Here is a 17,164-nt window from a genome sequence, read left to right as displayed (position 1 = left end):
TAACTGATTTAAACCTAATCATGATTCATTTCTGATGGAACCGAGGGGGGGGGTCACTCGTCCCCAAGTTACCATATGGCTTAAAATGGGGAATGAAAGGGCATTTAATTGAAGGGGCAGGGGAACGGGTACTATAGATGTTGATGTCCAGCACAATAACAATTTAAGGCTCTCCGTCTGGCCCCAAACGGCCGTGGCTTTCTCCTTGCCTTAAGCTGTCTCTCCTATAAATCAGTGACAGGCATGCAGTAAGACAAATATGACAATAAGATGAATTCCTACCTGCCAGAAGTTTACAAAGCAGCACATGGTAAGTTCCACAAGAAATGTATAAAATTTGATAGGTGTATAGAAGATGAAGTAATAGCATTAGCCTAGGGTGTTGTTAGAAAATGTTGTTTAGCTAGACTTTATTGGATGGGGAAGATTTTGATAAATATAGACTAGATTTAGAAGTCGAGTTTCAGCCATGGCATTTTTGGCCAAGGGAACGACATGTATAGATATATGGAGATGGGAAAAATACAAAGTATAAAATTATTAAAGACAAAAAAAATTGTTAAAGACATGGGATTCTGCCGGGGTCCAGCCCCGGCTGATCCAGGGTATTCGAAGCGGGGACGGCATCGGCAAGGATCAGGATACAATAGCTTCAGTTAGATGTTAATTAGAGATGTAAAGAGTAATAGAATGAGGATAGCTCAGTAGGAAAATTCAGTGGAGAAAAGAGGCTGAGTAGCTTGGTTTACACGGGAGACCAATAAAACTTCAAGACAAGAAGCTTGCATCACTTACGTAGGCCGCAGGCGTCCTTCTGTTCTCCCAAAGGAGAGGAGACACTGAGGCCTCCCCGGTCGGATCTTAGAAGCCCAGGCATAATTAGTAAGCATGGCGGGTTCCGCGCTCCAGATGGAGACTCAGCCAGAGTGAGAGAGAGAGAGAGCGACATGGGGAGACCAGTCTTTCGAGGAGCTGATCCCAATTCTTTATTTTCCATGGTCTACTTTTATACACTGAGATGTTATGCAAAAATCACGCGGGGTCAGCAGTCCTGACTTTTATCAAAGTCAGGTGCTTCATACAAATGTATACAGAGGTCTTAGGGGTGTTACATCATCTTCTGGCCAGGGGGCCTGCTGACAATTTATGACCCTGTCCTTGTGACAGCGGTCAGTCAACCAGGACACTTATTTCTCCAGGGGTGATTATTCTTAAAACAGACGCCACCCAAATAAAGTTACATTCCTACAGGGTGAGGGTATAGTGGGTTTGAGTTAAGGAAAGAATTTACTTAGCCTAAGGTCTAATGTGATTTATATTAAAGGTTAATACTTATTTCTTCTATATATTCATTAATGTGTGTAAGGGCAGGGGATATGGAGACTTCGCAACAAACATTGGCTCAACAAATGAAAAACCCTTCACCAATACAATTTCTAATCAGCCCATTATACTTATACTAATAGTTTTCTAACTTTTCTAAGGAACCTGTTTTTAGAAGGTTTAAAGCATCTCATGCCTCTCACAGTTGGGAGGCTGTGAACAATCACATGTGGCCGGACAAGCCTGTCAGGCAGGCTAGAGAACCTTCAGAGGAGTTTGTAGGTTGAAACACTCTTGTCACGCCCAGGAGCTCTAAGTTAACTTCTTCTCCGAAAGAGGTGGTGGGGGACAGCCCCCCGTAAAGTCAGAGGTGTAGGTGAGAGCACAAAGTAGTAAAGTAGGCAGGCTCTGGTTATGGGGGTAGATGCTCGAGGATTTCCAGGGGGACTCCTGAGGCTTGATCCCGCCTTTGCGTATGTCGAGCCTCCTTCCTCATGACCTTTGCCATGGGCCGAGTGCCTCACTCTGGCCCCCAACAGGATTCTAGAACAAAGCTGCTCAATGGTAGCTGCAGTGTTCTTGCCTGGAGAATCCCAGGGACGGTGGAGCCTGGTGGGCTTCCGTCTATGGGGTCGCACAGAGTCGGACACGACTGAAGCAACTTAGCAGCAGCAGCAGCAGCCAAGTATAGATATTGAGTATTTTAAATGTGGCTAGTCCAAATTAGGGATTTCCCTGGTGGCTCAGGGGGCTTCACTGGTGGCTCAGATGGTAAAGAATCTGACTGTGATGCTGGAAACCCAGGTTTGATCCTTGGGTCAGGGAGATCCCCTGGAGAAGGAAATTGCAACCCATTCCAGTATTCTTGCCTGGAGAATCCTATGGACAGAGGAGCCTGCTGAGCCCCAGTCTGTGGGGTCACAAAGAGTCAGATGCAAAAGGGTAAACATATGTTAGATCTTAAAAACTTATTAAAAATGTAACTCTCAATTTCATTTTTAAAATAAATGATTAGATGTTGAAATGATATTTTGGATATATGGGGTTATATGAGGAAATTAGATTAGTTTCACCTATATCTTTTGTTGATGTGATTTTTTTAGAAAATTTAAAATTATGGTGCTTGTGTTACATTTCTATTGGGTAGTACTGCTTTAGGGAGAAGGCAGTGGCAACCCACTCCAGTACTCTTGCCTGGAAAATCCCATGGACGGAGGAGCCTGATATGCTTCAGTCTATGGTGTCGCTAAGAGCTGAACACACTGAGCGACTTCACTTTCACTTTTCACTTTCCTGCATTGGAGAAGGAAATGGCAACCCACTCCAGTGTTCTTGCCTGGAGAATCCCAGGGACGGGGGAGCCTGGTGGGCTGCCATCTAGGGGGTCGCACAGAGTCCGACACGACTGAAGCGACTTAGCATCAGCAGCATCAGCAGCGGTACTGCTTTAGAAAGTGAAATAGTCATAAGTACCCCATCAAGCTTATGAAAATTGGCAATGGTGTTGATAAAACACCAAATATAGATACCCCAGAAGATGTTAAGGATTTCATTTTACAATAAAAATCATCAGAAAGGTATTTCTAATGGTTGGATAATTTTCCTCATATAGTACCTTACTCTGAGTTTACTTTCCTTTGATTTAATTTGTTCACCAGAGAGTATAAAAAATGATGTTAACTACCATGTAGTCCTGACTTTTACCTAGTGTATCTCTGGAAGCGAGTATTTCTTAGAAGAGCATTGAATCTATAACTGCTTCAGTGTTTCTTTTATTTTATTTTTTTCCCCTTTCTTTTGACATCAAACATTATAGTGCTAATTGGATAAAGTCATAAATTTCTCATCCACAAAATGAGGTTAATAAAACTTAGTACATAGGTTGGTTTTATTAAATGAAGTAAGTGAATATGCAGAAAATGCCATTAGGATATCAACTGAGCAGGGCACTGTATTAAGCTTCATAGGAGAGAGAAAGATGACTAAGATCTCATCTCTGAGTCAGGGTGACAAATACATGTTACACCAATTGGACTTGAAGGGAAGGTGACTCAGACACTCAAGTGAGGTGCTAGATTTAAACGATGTGAGAGAAGTAGAAAGAGTGATTCCACCCAGGCAGTCACATCCCTGCAGAGTCTCAATAAACAAGAGCATGGGGATAGGGTGGGTGCATGGGTGTCAGGCTTTTTAGATTTTGTATTGAAGGAAATGTCTGAATGGAGATAGGAAAGTTCACAATATGTATGAGATTTCTTTTTTTATTGTTTTAAATCTCTAAGACTCTTAATATATTGTAACTGGATTATGTTGCCCCACTGTATGTCAGTGGATCATTGCCTAGCCTGGGAGTCTCTTGTGTACGAGGGCTGGTCCTAGTCATCTTTGTACATCTAGTATGCACCACAGAACTTGGCAAAAAGCACCTGTCCAATAGAGGATTGTGAGTAGATGAATGAGCATGAACTTTCCAGCATTTAGAGAGTCATATATCACTTTTTACTTTTCAGTTCAAAATACAGTATCTATGAGGAGTCTTTGAATCTCTAGACCTTTATGACATATAGATGTATTCACTGATAAGCTGTGCATTGAGATCGTGTGAGTGATAGGATTTTTTCTTTCCTTGAGGGACTAATATAAAGCCACAAAGTTTCAGTTACCTGCTGCTACAGAGGGCTCTTCCTCCACCTCCCAGGGACCATGACATTTCTGCTGATTTTCAACACAACCTTCTGTGGAACTCCATTCCATGGCTTTACGCCTTCCAGGAAAGAAACCCTGATGCCTTGTCTGCCAACTGCTGGCTGCCCGGAGCGGAACATAATTCTGTCTTGGAGGAAGCATAATGGGGAAGGGTTATACCTAACAGGAAATCTAGTATTTACTTTGCAGTGAAGTACATGAAAAGATTGAAAGAAAGGATGCAGCTTAGCAACTAGATGTTCACTTTGTGTGGGATTTCCTTTGGGGGCCTTTTTCCCCTACCCTATTTTATCATCGTTATGTTTTAATGTTTTATTTCCTGTCTACTCAGTAAGTTGCTTTATTAGTGGTGGTTGGATCTACTATGAACACCATTTAACGATTCACTGGAAAAAGAATAAGGAGAAAACTTTTCTACTCACTTTCCATCATTTTTAGAAAGGAAGTGAGAAAAGCTGTTTTCTATGCATACTACTTCTCCCTTTTATCCATTAATAATCAATTTTGTTAGTGGAGTAATTAATACTACTGACTTCACAATTGGAGTAAGAAATTGGGGCCATTATTGGCCTAAATGACTTCTCGTCACTCCCCACCTTGAATAATAAAAATTTAACACCAGCAAATATTTGCAAAGAGTTAACTATAAAGCCAAATGTATTATGTCCTCACTGGGACACAAAGGGTTACGTTAAAGGTCCAGCAGTTATTAGCACAGCTCACCAAAGACCTGGGTGAGAAAAGGAAAGGGCAGGGGCAGAAATTCTTGCTTGCAGACACTGATCCTTCGTACCCTGCGGCCTCTTCCTTGTCCTCATCACTAGCTCCTTTCATGTACCTCTGGGATTTGATCAGGCCTTTGATGAACATGCTGGACCTCTAATTGTAGAGCAGAGAGAGCTGTTCCAATTCAGACATATGTTAGTAGGGCTTAAAAGCCATTTAACAGGTAGTAATAGTGCAGTTTTTGCCTCCCAGAGGTTTATGGGTGTTTATGGTTTAAAGCTCAAGCAGGGAAATCAGAAATGGTGTGAAACTTGGAGAGGTAGAGAGAGGGTTGGAAGTTGAGAGCTGAGGCCAAGGCTCAGGAATGGCAATATCTATGGCAAATGTTACTTGATAACAAAAGGTACAATTTTTCACTTAGTCATTTTGGTATAAAAAAGCTGCATTAAAACATCTTTGGTACACAGAAGGTACTCAGTAAATATTTATTGAACTTAATCTTTAAACCAATGGCATGTTTTTTAAATTTTTAAAAAATATGTCTTTATTTATTGGCTGCACCAAGTCTTAGTTGCATCACACGGGATCTTTGACCTTTGTTACAGCGTGAAGGATCTTTAGTTGTGGTGTTCAAACTCTCAGTTGTAGCATGTGGGTAGTTCCCTGATCAGGAATCGACCTGTGACCCCTGCATTGGGATCAAAGTCCTAGCCACTGGACCACTAGGCAAGTCCCCAGAGGCATATTCTTAACCCTCCTTCTCCTCTTCCATTTTGTAGTTGGGCCCTACAAATTACTGAAATTATGGTTGGCAAGCTTGAGTAGCATTGCAGATTTTAGCAAAATAAATTGTATTTTTTAAGGAAAATGAGGTCAAACAAAGACTTGGTAAATGTAAGAAGTCCCTTTACAACCTCCATACAACTACTACCATCCTGTGTATCTAAGCTGCATTAGCCTCTCCAGCCCTCACTCAGTTCCTCCATTTTTAGACCCAAGGGATTGGACTAGTCTTCAAGGTCCATTTTAGACATGTTTTAAACAATTTTTTAAAAAATGACTTCATTCACCATTTACTTTTCTCAAGCACAAAAATACAAGATCAATAAAATTTTCCTTATTTAAAAAAAACTTATGAGTTTTCCAAAATAGTGTTGCCTCTATTTTCACTGTGTTATACATATCATGACCTTTGGGAACACGGCCTTTGATGTCAGCATTGTAAATAACAGGTAACAAAGCAATGTAAACCTCTTTGAAGTTGGTGAGAACTGATCTTGAATCCTGGCTCTGACAAGTACTATCTTTGTGACCTTAGGCAAATAACTTACTCTCACCAAGGCTCAATTTCCTTATTGGTAATATGAAGATGATAATGTATTTAAAAAGCTGTTGTGAGGATTAAATATAATAATGGATATAAATTGCTCAACACAGAGCCTGGCCTGCAGGAAACACGCAATTCATATTACCTAATGTTAATGACCAGAGAAGGCAATGGCACCCCACTCCAATACTCCAATACTCCCACTCCAGTACTCTTGCCTGGAAAATCCCATGGACAGAGGAGCCTGGTAGGCTGCAGTCCATGGGGTCACACAGAGTTGGACACAACTGAGCAACTTCACTTTCAGTTTTCACTTTCATGCATTGAAGAAGGAAATGGCAACCTACTCCAGTGTTCTTGCCTGGAGAATCCCAGGGATGGGGGAGCCTGGTGGGCTGCCGTCTATGGAGTCGCACAGAGTCGGACATGACTGAAGCGACTTAGCAGCAGCAGCAGCAATGTTAATGATATAACTGCTGGCATTGTAAATTGTAGACTATTTCACTGACATTGTAAATTGAAGTATTGATTGAGTAAACTAATGATCAGAATGTTTTCCTGATGGAAACTGACTTAAAATATTTCTATTTCTTTGCAGATCTTATATTGCACTTTAAACACACCTAAAGTTGACATGGGAAAACTCTTGGGAGCACAAATAGGTCTTGAAGATTTCATATTTGCCCACATAAAAGGGATCAAAAAAGAAGTGAATGTGTACAAATCTGAGGATTCACTTGGTCTCACTATTACAGATAATGGTGCTGGCTATGCTTTTATAAAGGTAAGTATTTAAACAAAACAAAACAAAAACAACAGTGTGACTTAATTGAGGGTATCACTTAAGAAAATTTACCAGGTCAAAGAAAGTTTGAAATGATCTTTAGTGAGAACTAATTCAGTAGGAATGGATGGAGTGGTAATGTTTCCTTTAAAAACTGTTTCAAAGACCATTCTTTTGTTTACCCTTTCCTTGAATTTTTTCCCCTTCAGTTTAAACTTCCTCTAGGATTTTGCATTTACAGATGAGGAAAGCCTGGCCCTGGTGCCTACTCATCCATATGGGCTCTTGTACATCTGTAAGCTCATCATCTGGTGACTTCCATGTTGATTTCCATTGATTTAGTGTTACTTCGAAGTGCATATTATTTGGCCACCTATTTTAAACAAGGCTCTTTAAAAATTTCTAAACTATGTACAGTTGGTTCTTGAACAACACTTTTGAACTGTTGGGTTCATCTATATGCAGATTTTGTTCAGTAGGAAATGTTATACTATAACAGTCTATGCTATGCTAAGTCACTTCAGTAGTGTCCAAGTCTGTGCAACCCCATAGATGGCAGTCCACCAGGCTCCCCCGTCCCTGGGATTCTCCAGGCAAGAACACTGGAGTGGGTTGCCATTTCCTTCTCCAATGCACGAAAGTGAAAAGTGAAAATAAAGTCGCTCAGTTGTGTCTGACTCTTAGAGACCCCATGGACTGTAGCCCACCTCTATAACAGTCTAAGGTTGGTTAAATCTGTGGATGTGGAACTGTGAATATGGGGAACTGCTGACATGCTGGGATTTTGTACAGGGACTTTCCATTGAACAAAGGGTCAGCACCCCTAGCCCCTGCATTGTTCAAGGGTCAGTTGTAATTACTTTATCTAAATACAAAGAGCAATATAGAACTGCAAAGGCAAGAAAAGGAAGTTTGAAATGGTATGAAAAACTTTTAAGAACTGGAGTGGTAAAAAGATTCATCTCTTAAATAACAATTCTATTATTATAATAAGTAGTTTTTTTTTTTTTTTTTTTTTTTTGCTGGGGTGGGAGGGACATAGGGCTTGTGAGATCTTAATTCTTCCAAATTGTGAGTCCCTGTAGTGAAAGCTCTGAGTCCTAACCACTGGACTGCCAGGGGATTCCCTGTAATGAGTAATTGTAGCACTGACTGTTACTGAATGTGTCTCAGGCATGTTGCATACATTTTCTCATTTAATGCTTACAATTCTATTGGATACCATGTTTCCTTTTTAATTACTTAAATATTTGGCTGCTCTGGTTATTAGTCACAGCATGTGGGATCTAGTTCCTTGATGAGATCAAACCTGGGGCCCCTGCATTGGGAGCATGCAGTCAGCCCCTGGACCACCAGGGAAGTCTCTTGATTACTTTTTTGTTGAGGTGTAACAGATATAAACCTTTAATGAATGTTCACAGATCTGTGTAAATACTGCCCAGAGCAAGGGAAATTTCATTTCTACCACCTAGAAGGCTCCCTTGTTCTCCTTCTCTGTCAATACCCTTCCCCAACAAAGGTAGCCATTAGTTTGACCTCTATCACCATAGTTTTGCTTATTCCTGAACTTCATATAAGTGAAATCACATATTACTTACTCTACTGTTTCTGGATTTTGCTCAACATGTCTATGAGGTTCATCTCTGGGTAGGCGCTATTATCAACTTATTATTTTATAGACATAGAAACAGGTTTGGGATGGTTAAGCAGCTTGCCCAAAGTTATGCAGCTAGACAAATTCAGGATTTGAATCCAAGCTATCTGATTCCAGAGCTGGCGGTCCTAACCACTGAGCAAAGAATTACTAATGAATTTTCTTCATACTTTTTTTTTGTCCAAACAAAATAAAAAATTTTGCTGATGCGTCGTCATCGTTGAAAAAAACTAGCCTTAGGGAAATTATCCTCTTAACTGTGAATAGTGCTTTATTTAACTTCCCACTTGATAGAACGGCTATTTTTAGCTCTGCAAAAGATATGACTCTGCTGAAGGTTGAGTGGGTGACCAAATGGAAAATCTGTGAGTTGGGAAAGTCATGTGGGATTATCTGGGGGAAGCTCAGGACATGAGGCACATGGAGCAATGCCTTTCTAATGTCAGCAGGGAAGGGCTTGGAAGTTTTGCAAACACGCATGGAGTTTTTAGATCTTAGCCTCTGATGTCCAGAGCTGTGTTTCTATTTTTTTATGCCTCTTCAAACATGTGCCTGCCTCAGAGTACTAGTCACTAGCCCCATGGAGACAGAGAACATGGTGTCAAAGAGAAAGTGGAGTCTAAGCCAAACCTCTGGCTTATAGTTCAACTTAGAAGAGAGATGAATATCATACTGCATAAAAGATTGATGTGTTTTTTTAAAAGTTAAGAGGGGATGATTTCAAACTTCTTGAAAGTTGTAATAATACAAAGAACTCACACGATACCCTTTACTCAAAAAAAATTTTGCCATTTGTCATATTTGCTTAATTCTCTTTCATGTATATATATATGAACACACTCAAATCTATATGTAAATTTTCCTGAGCCATAGGAATAAGCAGAATGCACATATAATATCTCTTTATTCCTTAATAATTTAAAAATGTAGTTTTTAAGAACAAAGATATTCTCTTCAATATACCTACAGTATAGCTATAAAATTCAGAAAATCTAATAGTGATACAAAACTCCCAAACTAATCTAATGTTCATATTGCAGTTTTTATCAGTTGTCCTAATAATGTATTTTTCCTGGTATAATTCCGATCCAGGATCATGTATTTTATTTAGTTATCATGTCTTTTTAGTGGTCTTTAATCTAGAACATGGAGAAGGCAATGGCACCACACTCCAGTACTCTTGCCTGGAAAATCCCATGGACGGAGGAGCCTGGTAGGCTGCAGTCCATGGGGTCGCTAAGAGTCAGACACGACTGAGCGACTTCAATTTCACTTTTCACTTTCATGCATTGAAGAAGGAAATGGCAACCCACTCCAGTGTTCTTGCCTGGAGAATCCCAGGGATGGTGGAGCCTGGTGGGCTGCCGTCTATGGGGTTGCACAGAGTCGGACACGACTGAAGCGACTTAGCAGCAGCAATCTAGAACAATTCCTCAGCCTTTTATAGGATGTCCCTTAACGTGGACTTTTCTGATGTCTCTTCATGTTGTGAAAGAGGTTATTGTGCATTTTTGGCATGAAAAGTAAATAAGTGATGTTGTGTCCTCAGTGTATTACGTCAGAAGGTGCATTTTATTGGTTTGTCTCAATATTCATGATGTTAATTTTTGTCCCTTGTGTACTCAGTGTCTGCCAGTCTTATTCACTGCAAAAGTGATGTTTTCCTTTGTAATATCTGTGGGGAGATACCTTGAGATTATGTATATATCTTGTTCTCTTACTTGCACCCCACAGATTTAGCGTCTATTGATAAGTCTTGCCTGACTCATTTGCAAAATGGTGATTTTTATAATTTCATCATTTCCTATATTTCTTTAAAACATTCTAAGAAAGCATGCCACTTATTTATTATCTATTAGCAATATGGTACATGCTTAATTGCTCAGTCATGTCTGACTCTTTTGTGACCCTTGGAGCTCCTCTGTCCATGGGATTTTTCAGGCAAGAATACTGAAGTGGGTTGTTAATTTAAAAAAATCACCTATTAGCAATGGACACATGATTTTTTAAAATTAATCTTTATTGCTATACAGTTGATTTACAATGTTGTTCTAGTTTCCGCTATACAGCAAAATGAATCAGCAAAATGTATACATACACATTTATCCACTCTTTCTTACATTCTTTTTCCGTGTACGTCATTACAGAGTATTGAGTAGAGTTCCCTGTAGATACAGTAGGTCCTTAGCAGTTATGTATTTTTTGTATAGTAGTGTGTATAGGACACATGATTTCTCATTCAGTGGGTTCATTACAATCATTTTTTTTTATTTTTATTTTTTAAATTTTATTTTATTTTTAAACTTTACAATATTGTATTGGTTTTGCCAAATATCATTTATTTTGATGCTCAAATTTCCTGAGGTTTGGTCTGCAGGAGTCCCATCCAGACAGCTCCTGTATCCTTTTGATCTGCCTCCCATAATTTTATTGAGCAGTTCCTTCTTTTCTGGTACAACAAGATGTTCTAAACTCATCTTTTATCTTCTTTTCTCCAGACTGAAAATCAGCCATGTGTTCAAGGAACTCTTTTGTTTGTTTGTTTTCAGTGAGAACTGGTATTTCAAAATCAAGATCTGAATGCTGGTTGCATGCATTCATTGCTACCAGTGTGTCACTGTTTTAGATCCTTTCGGGTGCCATATAAGAGGTTCAAAACACGTATTTTAGAAATTATGAATTCATAATTATGCCTTCAGTTCTAATCCTGCCTCACAGTGTTCTTCCTTGGCTTCCCAACTGAAATATTTACTTTCAAAATTATTGAAATATTTACTCATTTCCTTAGTTCTGTAATATGCACAAAACAGTTTCAGAATTGCTATATATTTGTACTCTGAAAAATGAACCTATTAAGAGTTCAAGATTTGTAGGGACTTCCCTGGTGGTCCAGTGGTTAAGACTCTGCACGAATTCAGTCCTTGGTTGGAGAACTAAGATCCCACATGCCATGTGGTGTGGCCAAAAGATTAAAAAGATTTCAAGGTTTGTATGTCCTTTTTGTCTTTAAATGCATGTATACAATCAAAGTATTCTCTTCAGGAGTTATGTGGAATAGGTTCTCACTTTCTCCTCCTCCCTTCACCCCGTAATTTTTATTCATTTGAAATACTGTTGAATCCGTTTGCTTCTCTTTGAATTGAGGTTTTCCTCTCATGTTGATTTAATTTTCTGAATACATAAAATGATTTCAAAAGTCAAAACTATAATAAAAGTTATATTTATAAATGTCATTCCTTCCCTGACTCCCATTACTCATTTCCCCCACTCCTTAAAGTAATCAATTTCATTAATTTCTGGCTCACTCTTCCAGTGTGATTTGCCAAGATAAGCAGAAAAAGTGGAATGTTCCAAGAGTTTGCATGTCATCCTTGTTCAGGGGCTATTCTAATCTCTGTGTGGTTCCAATTTTAGTGTATGTGCTGCTGAAATGAGTACTTATATGCTTTTAGCAGTGGTTGGAAGTCAGAGTAGGTTGATGTAAGGGGATTCAGACAAGGGTAAGGAGGCAGGAGTCCCTGATTAAGAAGGCAGAGCAGTGTGGCCCACAGGACCATGGGCTTTAGAATCAAGCCTGTTTTCACTCTTGTTTCCATTTATTTACATGCTGGGTGACACCTTAGACAAATCATTGTATGCCTTCTTTCCAATAGCAATATTAGCACCTACTTTATATGATTATTTGGGTATAAACTAATGATATATCTGCAATGTTTGAGAGTACCTATAATTGATAGCTAATATCTTAATAACAGCAAATCATCATATAATTAGGAGATGAGACTGATGGCAGAGAGATGTATTTAATAGTACTGCATGGTGCTCACACTAGAGGGGTTGGATAAGAGGGGTGGGAGGGAGGTCTAAGAGGGAGGGGTATATGTATACTGATGGCTGATTCATGTTCTTGTATGGCAGAAATCGATACAACATTGTAAAGCAATTGTCCTCCAATTAAAAACAAATTGAAAAAAAAATAGTACTGCATGCTGCTGCTGCTGCTAAGTCGCTTCAGTTGTGTCCGACTCTGTGCGACTCCATAGGCAGCAGCCCACCAGGCTCCCCCATCCCTGGGATTCTCCAGGCAAGAACACTGGAGTGGGTTGCCATTTCCTCTCCAACGCATGAAAGTGAAAAGTGAAAGTGAAGTCGCTCAGTCATGTCCGACTCTAAGCGACCCCATGGACTGCAGCCTACCAGGCTCCTCCGTCCATGGGATTTTCCAGGCATGGTTCTCCTAAATGAGCCTCTTCAGGTGGAGAGACAGCAGACTTACATATTTGTAACTTTTGTAGCCAAATGTTAACATTTCCCAGGAAAAAGTGTATAAATAACTTAATCAGAAAAATCATAGTATATTTACAACTAACTTTGCAAATTCCTAAAATAGTGTAATACTAGAGTTGGGGTACATTTTCTATAAAGGGTCAGATAGTGAATATTTTAGGCTTTTTTAAAATTTAGGGTCATACAGTCTTTGTTGCAACTACTCAACTTGACATTGTAGCACAAAAGTTATATACAATACTTAATAAATATAGATGTCTTCCAGTGAAACCTCATTTATGAACACTCTAATTCAAATTTTGTATAATTTTTGCATGTCATAGATATTATTTTATTTTTTCCTGACCACCAAAAAAGGTAAAACCATTTATAACTCATCAGTTGTATAAAAGCAAGTTGTAGACCATACCCAATGTGTGAACCATTGTTTGCTGATTCCTAGTTTAAGTGAAGAAAATACTTTTAGATTCAAAATAAAGATAAGGCCTTTACCATGCAATTAAGACATGAAAATCTAACTGACTTTGAATTAAAGTAACTTATAAATAACCACAGAATGGTCATTTTCAGAATGTCTTCATATAGAAATCTTCATGATTTGAGGTACTTTTACTTTATTAGAACTAAATCACATTTTAGCAAGATCCTCTAAGAAATATGGTATTCATTTATTTCTAACATTTTGATTGTTTAACCATCCAGAACTAATAATTAGTAAGGTTGGACATGTACAAGGTCAAGAGGTGTGCGGGGTTCTGGGATGGGAGCTAGGATCTCTGAGAAGAGGTATGTACAGTGAGAGTATAAGTGGTGAGAAGTGGTGATCTGAGAAAAGAGGTAACATTGAGATCTGGAGGCCTTGCTTGATACAGATGAAGAACAGCTTAGTAGAGGTAAGAAAAAGTAAAGTAGGAGGGTGGGAGTTGTTAAAGAATCAGAGTTCAAAGATGATAGTTCATTTTTTTCTAGCTTTATTGAGGTATAGTGGAAAGTGGAGTCGCTCAGTCGTGTCCGACTCTTTGCCACCCCATGGACTGTAGCCTACCACGCTACTCCATCCATGGGATTTTCCAGGCAATAGTCCTGGAGTGGGCTGCCATTTGCTTCTCCAGGGATCTTCCCGACCCAGGGATTGAACCCGGGTCTTCCTCATTGTAGGCAGACGCTTTACCATCTGAGCCACCAGGGAAGAACACCATGTAAATTTAAGGTGTACAGTGTGCTGATTTGATACACTTATGTGTATTAAAATGACTATCAAGGTGATAGGATACATAAGCTGGGATAACTACAAACTCAAACTCTAATCCTGAGGTCAGAAGACTTTGGATTCTTCATCTGACTTTTCTTTCTTTCTTAACCAGCCATGTGGTCTTGAGTTAGTTAGATCTGGGTTGATTGGGAGTGTTTTGAGGAAAGAGCATGATGTCTTATAATTATACTACCTCTGTTTGAAACCCAGTTTGCTTGCTTATGAGCTATGCTTCTTTGATTAAGCAGTGTCATTGTTGTGCTTTGAGGTCCTCATTCACTAATGGAATATTAAACATTCCCTCCCAGGCTTATTAGGACTAAATGAAATAACTATGTACAATTTTTATTTGAATGTTTATTATTATGAACAAGGTTTGAGGTCAGTATTTGGAGGGTCAGTAGCAGAGACTCAAAGTTGCTGACCATGAGGGCAAGATTAGCTCAGACAACCTTGAATGAACGCTTGCGACTTTGAGGATGGTAGAGTGCCATCCTAGAGTTCTGATATTTGATGAGAAGATAGAGTTTTGTAATTATATGGGATGAATTTATAGAAGTTAATATAATAATGATCTGAAATATTTGGGAACTTCTAAGTTTAATAATATTGTAAATCTTATCTTCTAAAAAATATTTAAAGTTGTCTTTACATTTTGTAGCATCAAACTCTAAAGCCTGATGACAGAAAGTTCCAAGTGTTATAGAGAATGATATTAAGTGACTCAGCAAATATAAATATAGAATTAATACCTCTTTTTTTCTCCAAAGTCCTTTGTGCCTGAGCAGCACTTTTAGCAATATTTTTAACCCATATCAAGTTATGGTATGATTATTAAAGTATAATAGATTACAGAAGCTTGTCTCAGTTGCTACCTCATTCTTTATTCTATACTTAGGAAGTTGGGGTTCAGGTAACCCACATAATATAGCATCAGTGTCTCCCACTTTGCTTCTACATATGATTCACCTTATGATACCCTTCTCCAAGTTTCTTATGTTGGTTTTCCTCTCTCTTTATCCCAGATTCTTATCTGCTGGCTCTGATGATTACCTATGCTTTTTCTCTTGCTCACCTGGATTCTCACCTTGCTGCCTGCTGACTTCTGGTAATTGTCTTTCCACTCTCTGGACACTGATCTGGCTACCTGTGGCTACTCATAGGCTCTGGTTACCCTATATTCTGTTACTCTGCCCTTCATTTACTGGTTTGATTCATAGTTGTCTTTAAAATCTTTCAGTTTTATATAATGCTTATTTTATAAATAAAATGACAACAGTAAGTCTTAAAAATGAAAAATATGTGGAGCTGAAATTTGTATAATGTAGGTCATCAAAGGAAAAATAGGTTCAAGATGTATCAAGAAATAAATTAGAATAAAAATTAAGAATGAGTTATAGATTTTCACATTCTCCAATGACTTAAAAATGATGAGATGACAAAATATTAATTTTTTTCTTTGTTTCTTAAGCTCTAGTCTTTTGTTTAATTTCACTTATGTTTCTATGACAGTTTAGAAACTCCAATTGTACTGAGTGGTATCATGTGTTGTGGTTACCCTTGTTTGTTTCTGTAGCTTGTAAGTTGAATATGGATTTACTAAAGAAAATATTGTCAGATTATGAAATTTCAAGGTTTTTTGCTTTATAATTACTTGTAATGATAATAATTTCCACTTGAATTGGCATTATTGTATCATTTGCATAAAGCATTTTAACAGTTATTACAGTGAACATAGCCATGTTCTTGAAATTGGGTGATAAAAGAGAAACCTACTATAGGATTTGGTATATTGTAATGAAGTTTAAAAATTAAAAATGACTAGCCTTCCTAGGTTAGTCTTCTACAACTTGTTTTTTCTTGTGACAATATTATGGAGATGCTAGGGTACATGGGATCAGTTTTTCTCTTAACTCTTGGACACAAGGATCAATCCTCTACTGACTCAGAAGATGTTGTTATTCTACCTGATAAAAATGCAGGATACACACAGATCTATTACACAATAACAGCTGCTGCTGCTAAGTCGATTCAGTCGTGTCCGACTCTGTGCGACCCCAGAGACGGAAGCCCACCAGGCTCCCCCATCCCTGGGATTCTCCAGGCAAGAGTACTGGAGTGGGGTGCCATTGCCTTCTCCAACACAATAACAGCAGCCCCTAATAATTCTATTGGGTCATTCTCAAAAAGGATTTGTGATGCCCAGGGCAGATTGTGGCCTGCATTTTGCCGTGTTCTTCAATGCTGTTGAAGAGTTTATATATCTTCTGCTGGGTTGTTACCTGTGTAGAGTTTTGTGGAAGTTCTTGTCCCTAAACTTCTTTCAGAAATTATTAGTATTATCTTAGGGAGTCTTACGGAGAACGCAGTGGCACCCCACTCCAGTACTTTTGCCTGGAAAACCCCATGGACGGAGGAGCCTGGTAGGCTTCAGTCCATGGGGTCTCTGGGAGTTGGACACGACTGAGCGACTTCACTTTCACTTTTCACTCTCATGCACTGGAGAAGGAAATGGCAACCCACTCCAGTGTTCTTGCCTGGAGAATCCCAGGGACAGGGGAGCCTGGTGGGCTGCCGTCTATGGGGTCGCACAGAGTTGGACACGACTGAAGCGACTTAGCAGCAGCAGCAGCAGGGAGTCTTACATCTCATTTTGAAAGTCTGGACTATTGATGTATTGTTTTCATACCTGTGATAGGAGGGAATGGTAACCTGCTTCAGTATTCTTGCCTGCCTGGTGGGCTACAGTCCACAGGGTCACGAAGAGTCAACAGGACTGAGGTGGCTTAGCACACACGCACATACCTGTGATAGAGTTGCTGCTGCTGCTTCTGAGTCGCTTCAGTCGTGTCCGACTCTGTGCGACCCCATAGACGGCAGCCCACCAGGCTCCCTGTCCCTGGGATTCTCCAGGCAAGAACACTGGAGTGGGTTGCCATTTCCTTCTCCAATGCATGAAAGTGCAAAGTGAAAGTGAAGTTGCTCAGTCGTGCCCGACTCTTATCAACCTCATGGACTGCAGCCCACCAGGCTCCTCCATCCATGGGATTTTCCAAGCAAGAGTACTGGAGTGGGGTGCCATTGCCTTCTCCGATTATAGAGTTA

The 17,164-nt window shown here is 39.4% G+C and overlaps 1 protein-coding gene across 2 annotated transcripts in view; it reads left to right on the top strand.

Annotated features, from left to right (window-relative positions):
• GIPC2 (GIPC PDZ domain containing family, member 2) overlaps positions 1-17,164 on the top strand; it is a 104,419-nt gene that overhangs the window by 23,234 nt on the left and 64,021 nt on the right. For both annotated transcript variants that reach the window (XM_010857575.1, XM_010857576.1), the window contains exon 2: positions 6,681-6,866. In XM_010857575.1, coding sequence (XP_010855877.1) covers positions 6,681-6,866 — 186 coding nt within the window. The remainder of the gene's footprint in view (positions 1-6,680; positions 6,867-17,164) is intronic.

The sequence above is a fragment of the Bison bison genome, unplaced genomic scaffold (assembly GCF_000754665.1).
Source record: "Bison bison bison isolate TAMUID 2011002044 unplaced genomic scaffold, Bison_UMD1.0 scf7180017864382, whole genome shotgun sequence".
Classification (NCBI taxonomy): Eukaryota; Metazoa; Chordata; class Mammalia; order Artiodactyla; family Bovidae; genus Bison; species Bison bison.
The sequence above is the reverse complement of the archived record's forward strand: the minus strand, read 5'-3'. Positions and strand labels throughout refer to the sequence as shown.